This window comes from Lemur catta, chromosome 1 (assembly GCF_020740605.2).
Source record: "Lemur catta isolate mLemCat1 chromosome 1, mLemCat1.pri, whole genome shotgun sequence".
Taxonomy (NCBI): Eukaryota; Metazoa; Chordata; class Mammalia; order Primates; family Lemuridae; genus Lemur; species Lemur catta.
In genome coordinates this window covers 29185900-29208468 of record NC_059128.1, presented here as the reverse complement: position 1 = coordinate 29208468, position 22569 = coordinate 29185900, and the positions used below count along the sequence as shown (strand labels likewise).

At 46.1% G+C, this 22569-nt stretch overlaps 1 protein-coding gene across 2 annotated transcripts in view; it reads left to right on the top strand.

Moving 5' to 3' along the window:
* SMOC1 (SPARC related modular calcium binding 1) overlaps positions 1–22569 on the top strand; it is a 139565-nt gene that overhangs the window by 83719 nt on the left and 33277 nt on the right. The window contains exons 4-7 of one of the 2 annotated variants that reach the window (XM_045564796.1): positions 2441–2540; positions 4681–4728; positions 18606–18662; positions 20604–20684. In XM_045564796.1, coding sequence (XP_045420752.1) covers positions 2441–2540; positions 4681–4728; positions 18606–18662; positions 20604–20684 — 286 coding nt within the window. Of the gene's footprint in view, positions 1–2440; positions 2541–4680; positions 4729–18572; positions 18663–20603; positions 20685–22569 lie in introns of both variants that reach the window. The other variant, XM_045564788.1, reaches the window with a different exon arrangement.

The window sequence follows — 22569 nt, the reverse complement described above, 5'->3', positions numbered from 1 at the left end:
TGTGGGAGCCAAGGGGCCCGGGAGTGAGTCAGCCTGGCTGCCCAGCCCCTGGGACAGGTTTTCCCAGAGGTGATTATTGGCCAAGGAGGAGAAAGCAGCCAGCCAGGCCCCATTAAAATGCTGCCACTGGTGAGGAATCGTCTCTAGGAAACATCCCCTGCAGGGCTGATGGAATCTGAAGGGGTCAACTCCACGTTTCCAGCAGTGTTTCCCGCCCAAGCCCGTGGAGGTCACTAGGGGAGCTCTGGCCTGTGAGGAGGGCGGCTTGCCAGGTGTTTCTGACACAGCTGAGAGCCATGATTGCTGCGGCCACTCTGTGTCCGGCCTTCCCTGTGTGCCAGGCACTGGGCTTCCTCACCAGAGCCCTCCAGGTTTGATGCTGTTATCCATCCCCATATTACAGATGGGGCTCAAAGAACTAAGTATTATTTCTGGTTTGTAACTGGCTAGACCAGGATTCAAACCTGGGTCTGTCTGGATTTTTTTCCATTCCACCATTAGGCCTCCTCAGAAGGGAGTGCTGACCCAGCCCAAGGTATTGATCTTGCTTGGGTGAGCATCTGAGGTAGCAGCCATGGCCATGAGAAGAAGTGGAGTGGGACATGGTGCAGGGCAAAGGCACTGAGTGGAGCTGCCTTGCATAGACGGGAGAGGTAAATGCCCCGTTAATGCCCGGCCACCTCACTGGTAGGAACGAGGGCTCTCCATCTTGTCTTAGCCTGATTTCTGTTGGTAGGTCCATATGAAACAACTTGTCTTGGGGAAAATTATGGTGTTTGGTACCCACACAAGAGCAGAAGTCTTTCTGTAGCATTTCTGCATTAGTGATAACTCTTGGATTTCACCCAGGCTGTCAGATCTCTTTTCATTCTGTTCCCTTCTATACCTCACCACTCAATTTGTATGCTATTACTGTCTAGCCTCGATTCCAATTCTTCCTGGATTCCAAGAGGCACATTTTTTCACACTTTAATATCTTTGCAATTGGCACACATCTTGTAATTGGGATCTACATTTAATATAGTGGGGCTGTTTAAATTGAGGTTGCATTTTTAGAATTGATGGAGACCATGAATTGAGGAAATATGATAATTCATGCCTTTATTCAACCCATCAATCACCCACAATAAATGACAGGCATTACACTAGATGCTGGGAATGTGGGAATAACTAGTGTGCAGTCCTTGAGGTCACAGTCTCGAGGGGGGAGAAGGACCAGACAAATTGACAGCTAGAACTCACTGTAGGAAGGGCTGTGAATCTGGGGAACCCAGGATGAGCAGAGGATCGGAGGAAGGAGGGCAGAGAGGCAGGGGAGGCTGGGACTGCCTTGAGGAGAAGGTATATCAGGAAGGAGGGTGGGAATATAGAGGGGTTAGGCATGGGCTGGGGATGGGCTGGGGAGAGGTGTTCCGGACAAATGGAGTAGTTGGAGCAAAGGTTCAGAATCATGAGAAACTAGGGTGTATTTGGAAGCATGGAAGGGTTCACTGTGGCCAGAGTGGAGGCTGTGTGTGAAGACATGGGTTAAAATGAGGCTGCAGAATGGGAAGAGATCACGGAGGACCAGGGGCACTGTGCACATGAGTTTACCCTCTACCCAGAGTCCAAGGGTGAATCACTGAGGGATTTTAAGCAGGGAAGTGTGCCTTGCGTGTGTTTAGGAACTCCATCGAAAGCAGGTGGGAAGAGGATAGCGGGGTGGCATGGGAGGAGGCGGGTAGGGTTACAACTATTGGAAGAGGAAGAAGAGTTACCCTGAAGGATGCAAAAAGCCTCATTTCCCTTTACCATTCCCAGGCAGGTGGACCTGGCCATGGAGGCTTGGAGAAGGTGCAGCAGGGCTTCTAGACTTGACTGAACTTTGTTTGCTCTTGCCTTCACCCCACCATGTGTGCCCTTGTCTCAGGAAAACTATGTGATCAGTGGTCAGGCTGATCTATGAATGGATGCTGGGAAAAGCCAGACAAGGAAGAAAAGCTTACTACTTGTCTCTACTTGTTAAAGAAGTATCGTATCAACCTACAGTGGTGACATTCCAACTTGAAATTGCCAAATTAACTCACTGATCAGAAATTTTCACAATTGGATGGGAGCGTATACCAGAGCTTGGGGAAAAAATGTACAGAAATTGGTGAGAACCGTCTCAGGAAAAACACTGTGGTCACATGTCAGTGTGATATCAGATATTAAGTGTGAAAAGTCATAAGAAAGAAGCAGATAAACGGCTGTGGCTGTGATGGGAGTCACACAGCAAATACATGATCAGTGCTGTTGACTGACTGGTCCACCTGTAAGAGACACTCTGCAGACAGGTGTGGGGGTGAGGTGGAAGGTGCTCTTTCACTGTATGGCGGATGCTTTGAAAGGTGTGGGAGATGATTCCTGATGTTGTGACCCAAGACTTACAGTTTTCTCCCCTTCCCACTTCCCTGAACAGGTGCAGTGCCATACTTACACGGGGTACTGCTGGTGTGTCACCCCAGATGGGAAGCCCATCAGTGGCTCTTCTGTGCAGAATAAAACTCCTGTATGTTCAGGTACCGTAGGGAGGGGCGGGAAGGATGAAAAGGGTTGGAGAGAGACCCCTTGGTTGGTCTCCTGTATCTTGTGGGGGAACCTTCGAAAGGTTGGTGGTGGCTGTGAGCCCTTTTCCAGGTCAGGGAGGATTCTGCGCTAACCTGCAGATCTGCATATGCCTGTGTGCATATATTTATTGATTTTGAGTGTAGGTTTCTGGTCCAATGCTCTTTTCCTAAGCATTGGCCATGATCCCTAGAGCTAAGATGGCATATAAATTATTAACTTGTGTGCTGATTCTGATTGCTAGTGGCTCTTGAAGGACTTTATTGAGATGGATTTCGAGACTGCTTGGGAGTCCCAATCAAAGGCTGTGGTGATCAATTAGTGATGCCTGTCATGGGTGTAGGAGAGGAGAGTGGCGGCTTGTTTGCCATGTATTTACCATCCTGGAAGAATGTAATGTAGAGTGATGGAACACTTCCATATCAGGCCCTTACATCTGGCTGGTCATCGGCAGTGTGTGGGAAATTAAAAAGAACCCAGATATTGAGGCTCCCCCTTGTATATTCTGATCCGGTAGGTCTGGAGTGAGACCTGAGGTCCTTATTTTTATGAAGCTTCTCAGGTGGTTCTGGTGATTAGAAAAGTTAGGAAACCACTGCTTTATAGTGATCCGTTGGGTTAGTCTATAGCAAAAGTTAAGTCCTTTCTATTCCTGACTTTATAGGCATAGAGAAATTTTGCTCTTAGGTCACTTTCATGGGATTGTAGATTATGGATTTACACAGCCCCACACTGCGTACCTCCACTCAGACAGGAAGGGACTCTAAATTGCTTCCTTAATTCACTATGTGGCTCAGCCCTCTTTTAAAAAAGCCTAGCTCACCCATCAGCTGATTCATATTTCTCTGTATCTGTGTGTATGGGGTTTTACTGACTTACTTATTTTTCATTTTAAGTGTAAACAAAGTATAAAACATTATGCTAAAACCTATGGGAAATTCTAAAGTCCAGTGGTCTTGCTGTTGTAACTTTCCCCCTTTTTAATTAATTAATTTATTTACAAAATTTATTCATTTCTACTTGCCCTGCTATAGAAAGAGAAAAGTAAGTGGAAAGGGCAGTAAGAAACTACATCAGGAAACCAAAATTTGCAGGCCAAAAAGGGAAGTTTACTTTATTTGTGGTTTACATGGAAACTGGAAACCTTAATTGGAGCTGGGGTGGGGAGGGGCAGGAATTAGCCCTCCTTGCAAATGACCTGGAAAGTCTCATTTAAAGCAAACAAATGCACTAGAAACAAGCCATGCAAGGTAATGTAATTGAATTCTCACAAAAGTGGTATATGGAGAAGGAGTATGATATAGATTAGGGAAATAGAGAATCTTTCTTTTTCTTTTGTTGGTGGGACCCCATAGTTGCCCTTCCATGGGTGAGCTGGCTATAGCCTGCATGTGGGGGCTGGGCTTCCTGAGAGGACAGGTGCCACAGGGCCAGGACTGGAGGATGGGGTGCACATGCCATCCCAGGATCTGCAGATGTTTGGCCAAACACACATGCTGCCCCCTCCTTGAGGAACAGGCTGTGCCTAGAAAATTGTTTCCATGCCTCAGACTATTTGGGCCCATTCAGTACAATTGGGCCAACAATTTTCTACTTAATGCAGATGGAAAATTGCTGATTTCCTGTCCTAACCAAGCAAGGGATGTCAATCATTGCGTTTGCAGTACAGGGTGTGGGGGAGGGTGTGGAAGGGAGCTCTTTTCGCTCGGCCCTGCTGACTTGATGTGGCTCAGAACATGGAGCTGACAAGAAGTCAGGGAGATGGGGTGCGAAGGTGAGGGACAGATATTGGAATGTTCCACAGGGGAGTTACATGAATGTGGAATTTTGTAAAAATCTGGTTAAGACTGCTGCCGGGAACCTGGAAATCATAGTTCATCTCCGCAGTGCCGGGTTATCAGTGACACTGATGTTAAACAAACCGCACTCGACATGTGTATAGGTACTAACTTTGTATATAATATCCCTAGATGTGTATACAATGCACAAATACATGACCATATGCTCATAACATCAGGCTCTGCCAACTCTTTGAAAGAAACCAACTGCCACGTGTTCTGAATGGCTGTGTTTTTGTCTCCCTTCTCACCCAAGGTTCAGTCACCGACAAGCCCTTGAGCCAGGGTAACTCAGGAAGGAAAGGTGAGTGGAGTTTTATGCTTTATCTAAATGTTTGCTTCTCGAGCCAGTCTGAGCAGGCGTTCTTAGAAAAGATGGACGGAGCCTGGCTGGGGTGAAAGCTCCAAGTGCTCCCAGCAAGTCTTCTCCGTCCTTATTCTGTGTTTCCTCCCAGAAGCGCCGGAGGTAAGTAAGGAGACCACGCTCCCAGAATTTCCAAGGAAAGTGGGTGAGTCTAGAGCCCAGAGCTGGCAGGGACCTTCAGAAAGTGAGCCCTGAGAATCTTGGTTCCCCGGGCAGCTCTGTCAACCGACGACCAGTGTAACCAGAATTAAACCAAAGAGGATGAGGAAGGTAGAGGGGCTCACATCTGCCTCTGGCTCTTTTGTTTTGTAAACCTGTTGGAGCTGGTTTTTCACCACGGATTCTCCTTCATCACTGTTCCTGCACATCCACATTCTCTTCACTGAGTCCATGCTGGGCATTTGCTCTGTGTAGCTGTTATCCTGAAATTCTGAATAACTATGTCCTTGAGTCCAATGAGACAACGAAGATGTGCATGAACACAGGAGACATGTGTAACGTGAGTGTCCACTGCTGAACCTTGTCACCCATTAGTATATACCTTTTGTGGTGCGTGCTATGTGGCTTCCATAGGACTCTTAAAATTTTAATTTTTCTTTACCTAGAACAACATTAAATAGCAAATTAAAAAAACACCATGACAACTGAAGAGAGAGAGACTATGCAAAAGAGGATAAAGCTTTATATTTTAATGCCTGTAAGGGCACTTTTCTCCTGCTTTTTGGACAAAAGATCGTACATTTTCGTTTTACACTGGGCTCTACAAATTATGTAGCTAACATTTGTCTGAGCACTGTTTAGTGGGCAAGTCAATATGAGCAGTGGGTCTCTGGAGCAGGCTACTCATGATTTTCTGTGTGGAAGACAGTTTGAGGCCAAAGATTCACTGCGACTGGCCTCCAGGACAGCATGCACACAGAGAGCTGGTGGCTGCGTGGAAGCAGCTATGTATCCTACCCCACGTGCAAGGACTCCAGAACTCCCATCTCAGGCTGAATTTGAGGCTTCCCACCTGCATCAGTAAGGCCTTGGGAACTACGTGCTCATCAGAGTCCCTGTGGAGAGTTGGACCTGCTGAGGTCATTGTGAAGGTCAGAGGCTTATCCTACACATGTAGTTACAGGGTGACCAAGGCAAGGCCCTGGACCCTGCCTTGGGTGCTTATGCCATGGGGATGGGACGAAGAGGCAAAGACACCTGCTCTGAATGCAGGAAATAAGAATCTGGAGAACCTGCTGCCCCAAGATGCAGGTGCTCCAAGAAGATGTGAAAGTGGAGCATGGTGATGCCACCACGCACCAGAAAATATGGGCCAGTGGGCCGAATGGGCTGCTCCTCTTCCCCTGGGCAAAAATGAGTAAGTGGGTGACAAGGAGGGAGCAAGTACCTTTTCAGGTTCTTCCTAGGACAGAGGGGGACAGCCATGAATGTTGCTGGTTCCCTCCCAAGTGGGAAAATGGGGAGAGGGGTCTGCAAAGACCTGAAATCAACACTGAATGGTGCTTTTTTACTGGGCTGGGAAAGGAAGTTGCCTTCAGTTTTGCTTGTTGCAGCTGAAATCTTCAGGAACATCACCTTCGTTCCTGAGTATGAGGTCCTGGGGGTAGGAAAGAAAAACTGGCAATCATGTGAAACTGGCCGCCCAGATTTCCACTCCTGCTCCCCCACCTGCCAAGGGCAGCTGAGTACATGATGCTGAATAAGGCATACACACCAAGAAAGGCCATCCGTGGGATTTCAGTTCTTAAAGTGGACAGAGAAGTCCTGCCAGGTTGATGTTGCTTTGCACCCTGTGGATAACAATGTGAGACAGACCCGTGGACATCCGGGGCTCTCGTTGGTCCAGCAGGAAGAAGGCAGAGGGGCTGGGGACGTCAGTTTACAATAAACAGCAGTGAGCAGGCTTTGCTCTTTTTTAGTTCTAGGGTCAGTGGCCAGAGCGTGATTCCTCCAAGGGTGATTCAGGAAAGGAGGGGTGGAATCTGATGCCTCATCTTGGAGGGCTGAGTGGCTGTCAGTTCCCAGCTCTTTGCTCCCCTGCCCCAGCTGGTTCCTTCCTCCCAGATGGTTCTTCAGAGGCTTTCTCCTTGCTGCACAGGTCAGGACAGGGCCCCGGTGGGGAATGCTGGGACTCACTCTCCCCTGGAGTCTTGAATTCGACCCATTGGCCCCTCTTTCCCTCTGCTTTGGAGGCTCCTGTTAGGCCCTGGATCCTCTCCTCTTTGTCTGCTGTGGGCAGTGCAGTGAAGAGCAGGTCTGGGCCACCTGTAGGAAGGGCCACCTGAAGCCACACCTGTCCAGGAAGCCGAGGTTTGAATGGGGACAGGGTGTGAGAGGGCATTTGTAATATCCTGTGTCGACCCGCCAAGGTTCCTCTTTCAGCTGCCACTTAAGAATGGAATGTGCTCTGGAGGGCGGCAGGTGGGGAGACACAAAGGCCCCTTGTCTGGGCTCGTGCCCGCACGTGAGTTCTCCTAGAAGGCATCTATCTCCCTGCCTGCTGCAAAGAGATGCTGGGCCTGGATCCTCATGTAGGGGGAGGGGTATGGCCAGAAAGGAGGTGAGGCCAGAGGTCTGGGGTGTGAGGGGGGTGGGCAACTGGGCAAGGACTGGACCCGGCCTTTTCTTCCCCTACCCTCTTGCCTTTTTGAATGTGCTCCACTGACAGGGCTGGGAGGATCAGTTCTCTTTGCCTGGAAGGAATGAAAAGACGTATTGTGCGACCACAGAGAGTCTGATTGCCAGCCAGGAATTGGTCTCTGAAGGAGAGAAAGAGAAAGGCAGAGTGAAAGGAGGCTGGGGGAGAAGGCCCAGAGAGATAGTGGGAGAGAGGCAGGAGGGAGGGAGGCCAGGCGGTAGCAGGTCACAGCCGCTTGGCCAGGGTGGGAGGCCTGGGTGGCGGCGGTTCCTGGGTCCGCAGGTGTGGGGCCCCAGGACAGAGGTGGGGGAGGGAGGAGGAGGCTGTTATCTTACCCAGATGCACATGTTCCAGGAGGGGCGGGAGGTCAGAACTTCAGACTATTTACTTAATCCCTTGGAATGTCCTCTCCTCACTCTGTTCTTTGGGCCCCTTGTGTTTAACAGACTCCTTTATGGGCACATGTGTGGTAATTAACACATGCGGTGTGGGTCCTGGGCCATGTGTTTGAGTTTCAAATATCCATTGATCTGGGACAATCCCATCCTGGCCGCCCCCTCCCCTCCTCCTCCTCTGGTCCTGGCCCTTGAAGAGAGATGTGAGGGTGTGTGTGCTGGGGTGGTGTGCACGTGCATTCACATGTGTTTTATTATGATCACACGTGTTTTGTGCCTGCTGCAGAGGAATATCTGAGCAGAGGAACAGGGCCCCACACAGCCCTTGTAGCCATGAAAATCTGCGGCTAAAAGAGTTGAAGGCTGCAGAAGTAGAGATATAGGTTACGTTTTGGTTTTCCTTGAAGTGGTCTGTAGGAAAGTAGCCAGGAAACAAAATGTATTTAGGGGTCAGGAACTTGTCCTGGGCAGCTTCACCTGACTGCACCAAGGCCTGTGGGTTTTCCCAACTTGCCTCTTTTTGGGGTCTTGATGCTAATTGCTGCAGGTGATTTGAGGAGCTCCCAGGATAACTGAACACAAAGTCAGGGGCTGGGCCCAGCCTTCATTGCCTGTGAGGTTCAAGGAGGGAAGTTCTTGGCCTCTGGGAGGGTGCAGTGGGGGATGGTGAAGAAGGAGTCAATGAGAGAATACGGACAGCACTTGGGAAATGGTTTCTGGCAGTTCTCTGGGAGCCTTTGTCTTCCGGGTGCCCAGAGTCCCAGAGCCCTGGGGTGATGCTGTGATAAATGGCAAGTGAAAGTTTAGGGTCATCAGCAGTTTTCTGCCCTTTGCTTTTTCCTTGTAAGAGATCTGGAGTTAGTTGTTTAAGGAAAGTGAGAGAAAAATAAAAACATTAATGAACTCTGCTTAAATTTCCTGCATGGGCTTCTGTATTTGTCAAGCCAGTCATAGAGAAGGGCAGAACTTCCAAAATCCAACCCATCTTTAATTTGCAGAAACTTATTTTAAAAATCTCCTGCTGGCTATTCCACAGATGTGCTCCAAGTAAAGAGTGAGTCACGTCTATTTCTCCAAGGTCCCTGTCTATGTCTATAATTTTAGACTCTCTCATGGAGCCAGGTCTACAGGTTGGTGCCAACTTGGAGACCTTGTCGCTCAAGTGACGGATCAAGCAGCCCGGAGGGGAAGGCTTAGGGCAGGGGTGATGGACAGCATGCATCTCAGACAAAGGGGACCATGTGGCCCCTCTGCCTCCTCCCTCATGAGGTGTTAGCACACCTGAAAGAGGGGTGCTTCATGGGCCTGAGCCTGGCCAAGATGTGCTGGGCTGGCTGTCGAGGGTCATTCCACACGTGGAACGTCACTGCAGCTCAATGACTCCAGCCTCTTCCCAGCTACATTTTTTTCTCTTTCCCTGGCATCCATGGTGGGGAGGGCTGCTGGATCAGCAGTTGATCTCTCAACATTTCCATCAGATGAAAAAGGTCTGATCACCTAACAGCCTGGGCTGGATTTGGATGGAGGTGGGCAGCTGACGACCTCGATGGTGTTGGCTTTTGCTCATGTTGCCTTTTCCTGGGAAGAAGCACTCCCTCTGATTCTGTGCCTGCTGAAACAGAACCATGTGTAACCAGCTCCAAGCCCATGAGAGGCAGCTCTTTCGTGTTCTCCGTGTATGTTGCTGCTGCTTTCTGGTGCTCTGAGCCACCTCGAAGACCAAGCCTGGCATGTCACTATACCAGCTTTGCAAAGATCAGTTTCAGCAGGGGTGTGCACGAGTGTGCTTGAGTGCTCACGTGTGCACGGGGTCTCCCTCCCTCCCTCCAGCAGTTTACTGCTCCTCCAGCTTGGCCCTTATTCTAGGGTCTTTCAAGGAAAGTTTGTGTATGAAGAGTATCGGACTAAGAGTTTGAATCCCTGTCATATCCCCATCTCCGAGGACTGGAGAGAAAATGAGATTCTGGGATCTGAAAGCCTCCTAGCATAGATTCATTCAAGTCCCTTGTGGTATTAGTAACCATTGGTATCTTATACATAGTTCTTTTATTCAACAAATCTTTGTGGAGAACTTAATAAATGCCAGGCTTGTCGCAGTCACTGAGGACCCAGTGGTGAGTAAAACAGTAAGAGTCCCGGCCTCACTTAGTGGACCTCACGTTCTAATTTTCTTAACATTTTATTATGGAGATTGTCTTAGGGTGGAGGTAAAGCCTTCTCGGGGAGCAACAGACTTCAGGAAGCTCCAGGAAGTTGTCATCTCTGTAGGGGAGAGAAGGCAGGTACCTCTCCTCCCCCAAATAGCTCTAGCTGGTAGCTCCAGAGCCCAAGACCCCTAGAGGAGGCTGCCTGAGCTGAGCTGAGCCTACGGCCAAGTTCTTTAGACCTATGACTGGTACCTTGGTGGGGCCCGTGAAGTCCAGAGGAGAGGTCTCAGAGCACGTCAGGCCAATGAGAATATGTTCTTTTGCTTGCTGTCCCTTGCCTGAGTGAGCTAAGTTCCAGGTGTGGCACAGCAACTTGGAGAAAGGCAGGGATATGGGCACATGGATGGACAGGACTTGGGGCCACTTATGATCCCTTATCTCCAGCTCTGATGGCCATGTGTCTTCTGGGGTAATGGCTGGGGTAGTGTCCCATTGCACGGACCCTGTGCCTGCAGAAAAAACATGTGAGATTCACGGGCTGCTTATTTGCAAATTTCTATGGAAAGGCAATGGGAATAGAATAGCTAAAATAATTTTTTAAAAAGAAAAATAAAGTGGGAGGAATCATTTTACCTGATTTTAAGATGTATAAAGCTACAGTAATCAAGTGTGGTATCAGTGGAGGAAGAGACACATAAATCAGTGGAACAGAATAGAGAACCCAGAAATGGATCCACGCAAAACAAATATGGCAACAGATCTTTGACAGAGGTGTAAAAGCAACTCAATGGAGAAAGGACAGTCCTTTCAACAAATGGTGCTGTAGCAATTGGACATCCATAGACCAAACAAACAAAACCAGTAAATACATACCCCAAACTCTCAACCTAAACCTCATACTTTATACAAAAATTTATTCAAAATGGATCATAGACTTAAATTTAAAATGTAAAGCTATTAAAACTTTTAGAAGAAAATCTTCACCACCGAAAACATAATCCAAAATGTAAAAAAAAAAAATAATTAAACTGAACTTTAAAATTTGCTGTGCCAAAAACTCTGTTAAGAGAATAGAAAACTGCAGGCTGGGAGAAAATATTTACAAACTACATATCCGACATAGGACTTGCATCTAGAATGTACAAAGAGCTCTTAAAGCTCAACGGTTAAAAAACAGTTTAATTAAAAAATGGACAAAATACGTGAATAGATATTTCACCAAAGCAGATATACCAGAGGGCAAATAAACACACAAGAAAGGTCAACATCATTAGCCATAGGAAATGCAAATTAAGACCACGGTAATCTATCACTACTTATCTATTAGAGCTAAAATAAAAAATAGTGACAATACGAAATGCTAGCAAGGCTGCAGAGAAACTGGATCTCTCATACGTTGCTGGTAAGAATGTAAAATGGTACAGCGACTCTGGAAAATACTTTCGAAGTTTCCTGAAAAACTAAATGTACATTTACCATATAATCCAGCAATTGCACTCCTGAGCATTTATTCCAAAGAAATGAAAATTTGTAGTCACACAAAAAGCCTGTACATGAACAAGAAGGAGCTTTATCTGTAATAGCCCAGAATAAAAACAACCCGGATGTCCTTCAGTGGGCGAAACAGACTGTGGTATGGTAGTCCAGCCCTCTGCGTGGTTTCCATTTCTACGGTTTAAGTTACACACACTCAACTGTGGTCTGAATATATTAAATGGAAAATTCCAGAAATAAACAATTTATAAGTTTTAAATTGCAAGCCGTTCTGAGTACTGTGATGAAATCTTGAACCATACCATCCTGCTCCATCCCATCCGGGGCATGAATCATCCCTTTGTCCAGCGTATCCATGCTGTCTACACTCCCCACCTGTTAGTCACTTCGGCTCGGTTATCAGATCAACAGATCACAAAAAGAAGGGTGAGTACAGTACAATAAGATATTTTGAGAGAGACAGAGAGAGAGAGAAAGAGAGAGAGAGACCATATTCACATAACTTTTATAACAATATGTTGTTATAATTGTTCTATTTTATTATTAGTTATTGTTAATCTCTCCTGTGCCTAATTTATAAATTAAACTTTATCATAGGTGTGTATGTATAGGAGAAAAACAGTATATATAGGGTACAGGACCATTTGCAGTTGCAGGCATGCACTGGGGTTCTTGGAAGGTATCCCCTGTGGACATGGGGGGACTATTGTGCACCCATAACATGGAAAAGTACTCAGCAATAAAAAGCGATGAGCTGTCGATATACACAACAACTTGGATGGATCTCAAGGGCATCAGGTAAGTGAAAAAAGCCAATTTCAAAAGGTCATATGTTGCATGATTCCATTTATATAACATTTTAGAAATGACAAAATTATAGTGATGGAGAACAGATTAGCGGTTGCCAGGTGTGAGGGATGGGGTGAAACAGGGAAAGCGTGACTCTCAAGGGTGGCACGAGGGAGATCTCTGTGGTGACGGAGTAGTTCTGTACTGATGGTGGTGGTCACGAATCCACACATGGATAAAATGGCAGAGAGAGAACTACACACACACAAATGGGTACATGTACGCCTGGTGGGATCTGAATAAAGTCCATAGATTATACCAAAGTCAATTTCCTGATTTTGATTTTGTACTACAGTTATATTAACATTACCTATATAATCATGGGTTACTCAGATAATTATGTTAACCATAAAGGTGTTACCACTGGGGGAAACTGGGTGAAGTATACAGGGGATCTCTCTGTATTATTTTGACAACTTCCTGTGAATCTCTAATCACTTCCAAATAAAAAGTTAAAAAAGTTAGCGGAGCCTTCTGTGTGGACCCAGCCCTGACCTGACTCTTCTGCTGCTTGTGCCTCCTTGTCCTCTTTTATCCTTGGTCTGCCTTTTCCACCAACCTCATGTTCTTGCACTCGCTCAGGGCAATACAGAGCTGGAGGATGTGGGAGCTGCTTGCAAAGAGACAGCTTTAAGCTTGTTTTAACTTCTTTTGGGAGGGAACGTGCAGGTAGGTAAATGGAATGCAGAACACTGACTCTTGCTTTGCAAAGGACCCTGAGTGCCCAGATCATTTCTGTTGTCACAGCCCAGTGTGGGGACAGTTCACAGTGCATTTCTGAGCCTCATGGGCCATGGGGCGTGCATCTCAGGGAATGCTGAGATTGACTGACATTCCAGCCTCCTCCTGGTGTGATTCAGGCCAGGTTCTTAAGGGACTTTTGCAAATGGGCACAGTTGTCTCCTTACGATGCCCAGAAGGAGTCTACTTCCGCATGGGGCCCTGAGTCACATGCTGAGGGGGATGGTGGTTCTGGCAGAAACATGGTCCCTTCAAAAGTAAGAACTTTCCAGCACTTCTACCAGGCTGAAGTTTATGGTTTTTTTTATGGCTAGACAATGGCAGCCTAAAAGAATATGAGAGAGTCACCAGTGATGAACAAGGTTTGGGAAGAGCCCAGGAATTGGAGGGGACTTGGGATTGTTGAGAGACCTTCCGAATCTCAGGATGGGGGTGGTGGTTTCTTTTTTCCTCATTCTCCAAGGCTCCTCAGTCTCAGAGACCCCAAGAGATGCCATTAATACAGATTTTTACTCTGTTCCCTTTGAGACATTTGCTTTTGAAGGACCTGGAAGAGAAAGCTCTTTGTATGTGGTCAGAATAAACTCATTGTACACCCAAACAATTAACTCCTCAATGGACTTGCCAGTCCCTTGAAAGGCTCGGCCCTGCTTCCCTGGACCTCTCGGGCTCCATTCAGTCCCTTAAGCACACCAATGTTTTTGGGTTTTTGTTTTGTTTTGTTTGTTATTCTGAAAAGTCTTTCCCTGAGAACAGTCCGAGCGGATCAACATTGTCCTCGGCTGGGCATTTATCTCTCCTCGCCAGTGAATGTCAATCAGGAATCAAAAAGCCAAACAGAGGAGGCTTTGAACGGTGTCATCGGGGGTCGAAGTGACTTCCAGCTGTCTGTGCGTGGGCCAGGCCTTCTCGCAGGGCAAGGAATTGTGCTGTCACACAAACCCACTGTCTGTATAGGCTCACAGAGCCCATGTGGGGGCTGCAACTTTCTGGGGCTGCACCTGCAAGGACAAGGCATGGTTGGGGGCTGGGGAATCTGGGAAGGCCAAACACCACGGTTCTGGGTCTGAGCAGTTTCCAAAGCCGCTCACTGCCTCTGGGACCTTGAGCAAATCACTGATTGCACTGAGACTCAATTCTCTCTTTATCTGCTTAGCAACTTCCTGCACCCTGGCTGGTGGTGAGAATAGATGAGGAAAGCCACCTGCCAGAAACCGAGTGTTGCAAAATGTGGTAATACCATTATTGTTGTTGAGCTTGGCGTCATCCTTGAGAAATTCTCTCAGGTTTGCCTTATTTATGTATTTCTTTTAATGTTTCCAAATTTCCTTTTCCCTCCCTCCCTGTAAGAAACACGATAACCTTTGAATTGGCTTTGTTTTGTATTTATCCTCTTCCCTTTAGTCTGGAAGAGTATTATGATACAAAACAGAAATAAAATCTTACTATTTGAGGTCCAAAAGAATCACCAAGAATAATCATCAGACATCAAATCATCATATGCATATACATAAACAGATTCAGATGTATCTTAAAATATATGGAAGAATCTTTCCCCAAATTAAGGATTGCTCAAATAGTCTAGCTGCTACTGCCTGATGATTTATCTGTAATGACTTTGGCACTCCCTGCTCTTTTGTTTTAGCAGCTTTATTGACGTATGATTTACATACCATGAAATTCACCCATTGTAAATGTACAATCCAGTGGATTTAGTAAATTCATAGAGTTGTACAGCTATCACCAGAGAACATCTCCATTACCCCAAAAAGAAACCCTGGGCCTATTTACAGTTACACTCCACTCCCAGCCCCACCCTAGGCACCTACTGATCTGTTCTGTCTCTACAGAAGTACTTTTACTAGTCATTTCAGATGAATAAAAGCATGCAGTATGTAGTATTTACATGTGGCTTATTTCATTTGGCATCATGTTTTTGAGGTTTGTCATCTATATCATCACATGTAGTAGTTATTCATTCCTTTTAATTGGCTGAATAGTATTCCATTATATGGATGTATCACAATTTATCTGCTCACCTGTTGACAGACATTTGGATTGTTTCCAGTTTGAGGCTATTATGAATAATGCTGTGATGAATATGTGTGTACATGTCTTTGTGTGGACATGTTTTTACTCTCTTGCATAGATTCCTAGGAGTGGAATTTCGGGGTTGAAAAGTTTATGTTTAGCTGTTAAAGAAACTGCCAAACTCTTTTCCAAAGTGGCTGTCCAATTGTACATTTCCACCAGCAATGAACAAGGGTTTCAGTTTCCCCACATCCTTGCCAACACTTGGTATTGTCTATTTTTTTTAATTTTAGCCATTTCAGTGGGTGTTTAGTGTTATCTCATTGTGGTTTTAATTTGCACCTTCCTAGTGACTAATTATGTTCAGTATCTTTTCATGTCTTCATTGGCTGTCCATATATCTTGTTTAGTGAAATGTCTATTAAAATATTTTGCCCATTTTTAAATAAGGTTGTTTGTCATCTTATTGAGTTGTAAAATTTACTTTATTTTTAATTTAATGACTTTGATAGGATTTTAATTTTGTAAACACAATTTAAAAAGTAAGCAGTTAAATAAGATAGTTAACCTTCATGGAGTTATACACCCATCTAATAGGACTTCAAAGTTTTTTTTTTATACCTACACAGTGTCTAGAGGCTTGGTAGGCAGACACCCTTCAATTTCAGAAGAGGATATTGCTGTCCAGAGAAGTAAAGCGAGGGGTTCAGGTTATCCAACTTATTGGACGTAAAGCAGGAATTGGAGTGTGAGTCCACTTGAGACCGGGAGGCCAGGGGCACACATAGAAACTTTACTCTCTCCCCAGGGCTCAGTGTGGGACTTGGTGCTGCTCCAAGGCTTGCCTGGAAGCAGAACCGATGTGGACCTTGGACCTGTGTTTGGTAGACGAGGTGCGCTTATTTGCTGGGTCAGAAGCCAGGTGCCCAGGTGCCCGGAGATGATGGTTAGAGAGGGTCCTGTTGGCTTTGGCCTGGATTCCCGGCCTTTGGGCATGCTGGATTTCACAGGTGGCTCCTGGCAGCAGGGTACCTTGTCTTTTCTCACTTCATAAAGTTTTCCATTTAGGGCCTCCCTTGTGACAGAGCAGCTGTATCTCTTCACCCTCGGTGACCCTACCCTGCAGGAAGATTCCTTCCCTGCACGTGGCTTCATGCCCTGTGGGCTTCTGTGCCTGCATCTGGGTAATCTGTGGAAGTCCTTGACCTGCAAAAGTGCAAACTTCCCCAGGAAACCCTCTTTGCTCTCTTCTAGCACGGATCTTTGCTGATGGCTGGACCAGATGGGCAGTCCCAGGCTCTCAGCTGGATGATAGGAAAAATAAACAGAATGTTTTCAGTTATCTTGCTCCAGAGAGGAAATACAGTTCTTGTATTATAGGAGAATTTTAATGTCTACGTTGTATATTAAAATATTGCATAAGCCATTTTGCACATGAGTTCTCACCGTTGTCCCTCTTGGAATGTTTGATTTCTCACTTGTCTCACTTTCCCTTTGTTAGCCTGTAAGACTCCTAAAATGAAGCCACCCTGTGTGGAGGAGCTGAGCACACTGTGCTGGGCTATTTAGACTGAACTCTGCATCCGGCAGGCGTAAGCAAATGTGCGCTTGCAGCTGCCAAAAGACTTCATTCAGTGGCTCATTGAATTCAATGGAAAGAGGTGTTAATAGAGTCAGGGGAAGTGATGCTATTAAAAAAATGACATTGTGTGGCTCTGTTCTGTGTTTATTCTCCCTCAATGACTTCCAGATCAAACTCACACAGTTTGGCATCAAAAGATGCCTGTTTTGGACTCCAGTTTGAGGCAAATGAAATATCCAGCATAGTTACTCCTCACTTCCTGCTACATCTTGTTCCTGGGGGTGATTGTCAGATAGTTCAAGATTGCTTTGGCCCCTGTGAGAGCTGCGTCTTGGTGTCAGCACATGAGAATAATAGCAGGGTCAGGTGTCACACGACTGTCAGCTCAGCTGCTGGCCTTAGCCTCTAGCAAGGGTTTGGGTCTTCATAGCTCTTGAATCTTAAGATCCCAGGGGTAAGATCTTGATGCAAAAAAGAGATCAGGACTCTATATCCTCTCTGTCTGCCCAGATAATATGCAAAGAAGTTGGCCAAAGGTACTGAGAGCTCCCAATGGTGGTTATTATTGATGGTCTGATAGGCGTGGTGGAGACTGAGAACTCGCTTTCTCCATAAATAGTTTGTACTCAGAGGATATAGCGGTCCATTCTAAAAGACCTCTAGGGGGTCTTGGGAAGGGAGGGGTGGTGTAATCATCAAACGGGCTGAGACAACAGTGCTGTCAATCCCTCCCCCCACCGAGGGAGAAAACAGAGAGAGATCTCTAAACTGTTCCGAAGAGGTGATGATACCTGCTCGCAGCCTTCACCAAGGGGGTGAAGTTATTTCTTGGGAGGTTAAAAAAACTTATGCTTTTGACATAGAAAGCACAAATATATACAGTTTATCTGTGTTATTAAACTTTCATTAGGGAGGTGATTAGGAAAAAATTGTCTGAAAGTGCTCCACATGTGGGTGACAATAGAAACGGGTGAGAAGCACTGCTCTAGGCTAAGGTTTTGGGGGCCTTGATGGAAAAAACTCAGAGTCCTGGAAGGTAAATCAACAAAGTCTGCAGTAACTCCTGACCTGCCGAGGTTCCTGTGCTGCAAAGAGAGCTGCCAACACTACTGGAATGATAAGCATTAGGACTTTGTTATTGATATTAATACTAGGTGCTCCCTGCTCCCATCATCTGTGTTAGAAATTTCAAAGCAAGTCTAGGGTGATTTCTGCAATTTCCCATGTCCTCTCCCATTTTGTTTGCCCCAACCGCTTGCGGGCAGTTGGGGTGTGTGCTGTTTCACAGTTAAACCGTCCTAAGGATTCCCGATTCTCTTTAGCTCAGCGTGCTGGGAGGAGAATGGTACTTCCCATCTTCTCATCTTCTTTTAGATGAGGTTGGAGAAACTGCTAGGAGTTTGGAAGGGAAGAGCATCCTGGTCTCTGGTTTTCCTTAAGCTCTTTAATCAGGGCTACTTGAAAAAAAAACTGATCCGGTACCTTTCACAAGAGAGCAGAAAAGAAACTGGGGTCACCAGAATTTCATGCCGTAAGAGATGCCAACCTTATCCTAACACGCCTGGCCAAAGTTTAGGGCTGCCAGGGGAGACTCCTGCTCCCAGCTTTCCTGCAGGAGGAAGAGGGCTGGCAGAGTCATACCGGTATCTTCAGATTTATGAGAAAGGGTCCTCCAAAGCCACAAAACCTTTAAGTCCTTTCCTTTTGACCGTCTGTTGGGATGGTGAGCAAACACTTGGATTTGTTTTACTGTTGGTGTCTCTCTGTGGTTCTCCTTTCTTTCTTGTTATTTTCTTCTCTCATTTGTTTTTCTTTGGTCTATTCTTTGGGACTTGGCCGGGCCATGTACAAACCCCAACCATTCAACAGTGCTGGAGAGTAGATAGTATTTACCTCAATAATGGTAGTCTCTTTTCGATTCTTTTTAACCCTCAATTCAGATGACGGGTCTAAGCCGACACCCACGATGGAGACTCAGCCGGTGTTCGATGGAGACGGTAAGCTCTCTCGCTGCTTCTGACTTACGGTCTCCCACCCGTCTTCAGGTTTGGGAAAGGTCTTAACTTTGGGTGTTTGTTTAAACTTTATTATTATTATTTTCTTTTTTAATTTCAATTTTTCCCCATGTAAGCTGCGTTGTTTTAACCTTTTAAAAAATGCAAATCCTCCAAGGAACTGGTAAACTCTCCACTTCTGGAAGGGCCCCCTGTTCTCTCCAGGCTTCCTGCCTGTCTCCTGATGTCCAACAATAACACAGCCTGGACAGACCCTTTGAGCTGCCAAGACCCAGGAATCATGGCTAAGAAAGACAGTCATGCCGGCAGCGTCCCTTCCGTAAACTAATCAGCACTTATGAGGGTCTGCTCTGTGCCTAGCATCATGCGAGGCCCTCTGGGGGATGAAAGGGAAGTGTAAGACTTCGCTCTCAAGACAGCTGCAACTATCAGAGAGCGCTATGTGTTTAATGATATGGTCTCGATTTTCATTGTCATAGACATTTATGGAAGAAAGAGATCAGAATGGTCTGGGAAAAGCTTCCGTGAAGAGCTGGGACTGGTGCTGGATCTTGGCAGTGGAGGGAGGAATTAGTGCGTTCTGGGCAGGGGTCTGGCATGGACAGGGAGGGCCCACAGTGGGGATGGGGTACAGTGAGCAGTACGGCAGGGAGGAAGGGGGTTAGTGGGGCTGATTTGGCTAGGTTGTAGGGACTTTGACAGTTGAGTCAAGACATTTGGGAGAGAAAAAATTTTAGGTCAAGAGAAATAGTGGTGACTGGTGGCAAAATAGAAGCTAGAACTCTCTGGAGACATGGGGAGTAGATAGAAAGAGCATGGGATGCAGGTTGGCCCCGATTCAGGGTGGAGCTGCTCAGGCCCTGTATTCTTCAATGTATGTTGCTGAGGACTCCAGATTCCCCCGAGGAGGAGCAGAATGTTTGGCAGAGTGAGGTCTCTAGAAAGTCTGACAGTAAGGTTCAGCTTTTAGTGCAATATGCAGCAAACTTTTAGCAGCTCTCAGCTGAGTGTGTCCAGGCTTGGATCACGAGACTGGTCAGTGAGACAGAGGAATAAAAAGTTGGCACTGTGGCTAGGGCTGTCCCTCCTATAGGCTCAGCTCTGGGGAAAAGGATTGAAGTGTGAGATAATGGGACATATGTATGTTCATGTCTAGAAGTTCAAATGTCTGTGTCATCCACAAAGGTCCTAGACTGTTGGCAAGTCTGGGACCTGGGTGATCTGGTGGGGAATGGAGACCATGTCATATTGGGAGACCTCCCCAAAGCCCTCACTGAAGATCTGATCACTCCACAGTGTGTTCAGGGCTATCTGGGATTTTTATACCACCTGCCTACTGGGTGACCCATGTCCTAGAGAGCCGGGAGGCACCCTGGTGCTCTCTGAATGGAGGAATTCAGCCTCTGTTCAGTGAGAAAACATTAGCAAGGGGATTGAAGTGCACATTAGACCTGTTGCTCTCTTCCCCATGTGGAGCAGAGTCCCAGCGAGCTGAATCTGCTGTGGCCCAGCCATTTCCTCCAACATGGTCTCTGTGGTTTGCTTGGCGTTCGTTTGTTGATTTATCCCCTTTAAATCTTCTCCCAGGGAAGCAGCTGAGCAGGACTTGGCTTGGTCCATGTTCCTTCCCTCCTGGGATAATATTTTTATTCCTGGATGGAGTGGCTCAGCGCCTCTGGACTCTGCCCACTGTGCCTCCTGGCACAGGATGCCCGGGTTGGCTCTTATGCGCTGGTGGGGAGAGGAGCTTCCTTTGTGAGGAAGGGAGAAGGCACTGGGACAAGGTGGGTGTGGAATGAGGGAGATAGCTGAAGCTTTGGGCCTCAGGCTTTTTAAAAAAGCCATTAAAAAGCCTGGGGTTACACTTTAAGTCACATACTCTCTTTGCCTAGAATTTTTCTCTCTCCTTTTTTCCCCCTCCAGAAATTACAGCTCCTACTCTATGGATTAAGCACTTGGTAATCAAGGACTCCAAGCTGAACAACACCAACATAAGAAATTCAGGTAAATAATCTTCCTTGGATTAGATGTGTACCCAGTTCATCCCTGGTGGCCCCATGGTTGCTCCATGACTACCTACTGTGTGGCTTTGGCCAAGTCATTTAATCTGTCTGGTCTTTAATTTCTACATCTATAAAATAAGAACATTGGATGAGTTAAACCTTTCTAGCTTTAATTTTCTTCAATTAACACATCAGGGATCATCATTTATAAGTAGCTGATCCTTTTAGCTAAAAAAATTTTTGACTGTATATTGTAATATTTTGCTTGACTTTTTATATGCCATGTGGAAGGATTTGAAAGAAGAATGGCTGAGCATAAAGAAGTTGGACTTCAAGCCTGGAGGGATTTGGTTCCATGTGTTTTTAAGGCTTTAAATGGTCACTTATGGCCGTATCTTTTCTGTTCTGATCTTTTGGAGGTCTTGTGAATGGTTAGGTTTTGGCACTGGCTGAACCCCTTGCAGAAAAGTGATAATTTTTGAATGGTGATCAGATTTGTAGGATTTATTTGTAGAGTTTATTTATCATCAATTAAGACCAACATCAATAAAGTTCATTTATCATCAATAAAGACTAAATGTTCATCAACAGGAAAATGTATCCACAAGCTAAATCTGCATCTCTATCAAGGAGGATCATCCTCCTTTCAACCAAGGACTTCATTGATAGAAATACCGCTGTGTGTCATTTATGCCTGGCTGTTGAATCGAGCCAAGTCATCTTTTCTTTATAGGTGGCAAGGACGATGAACAAAAGACACGGGCCTAGTTTTCCATGCCCATTAATGAATGACTGTGCTGTCACAGGCCCCCTTAAGGTTTATCTGTGCGCCAGCTCTGTCCTAAAGGTGGCAGTGTGAGGTTAGAGTGCGAGGAGTGATATAAACCAAGGGGTAAATTCAAGCGGCATTGGTGGAGTTCCTCTGCGGTTTGGGGTGGTCAGTACCTCTCCATGTGTCTGGTTCACTGTTTGATAAAAGCCAGAGGCGTGGGATGGTGTGTGGACTCCCTTGGGTCAGAGTCTTTGACAGAATAGTGCAGTGGGTAAAGCACAGGCTTTGGAATCAGCGAAACCTGGGTTCACATTCTAGCTCCAACACGTAGTGCGTGACCCCAGTCCAGTCACATAATCCCCCTCTGTTCTCATCTGTGAATTGGGATCATGGTCTCTCCCTCAAACGACTGTGGTTAAAGGTTAACTAAGTTAATGTCTATGTAGTACTTAACAGATGCCCGGCTAAGTGATCAGTTGTAAGTACATATATTTATTATTATCACTGCTTTTGGTAAGAATAATGGGAATATTAATGATAGTGCTGATGGTGAGAATTCTTCAATCAGGACAGAATTTATGATTGTTGCTGTAAAGCAAAGACATCTATTAGGCTGCTTCTTAGGACTTCCCTCCTCTGCCCCTGCATTGTTAGGCAAATATAAGTCAAAGAGAAGTGGTTTTGGTTTCTACAGTACATGGTGCTGGAAGTAACATTTGCAACTGTCCCTAGTCCCTGAGACCCTATAAGGTTTGCAAGGTCCCAGTGAAAGGGTTACTTGTCATTCTGTGACCAAGTGGTAGGTAAGAGGGTGAGCTCTCTGAATTATACGGCACCTTTTCCTGAAACACTGACTTGACGTTTAGCAACTGCTTGCCTGAATTTCTTTTTCACCCACCAGTAGTTGATTCCTCTACGTGGGTTATCACCTCTGTGAGAGCAAGGGCTTTATTGCCCACCTATCATATCTATTATAGAACTTTGCTCAGTATGTTCAACTGCTTTGGGGAAGGGTGGAGGAGAAAAGGTCATCATCACCATTATCAGTTACATGAGAATAGCACTGTCATAATAACTAGTCCCCGCCAGGTGCTATAGAACCTTACATTTGTCA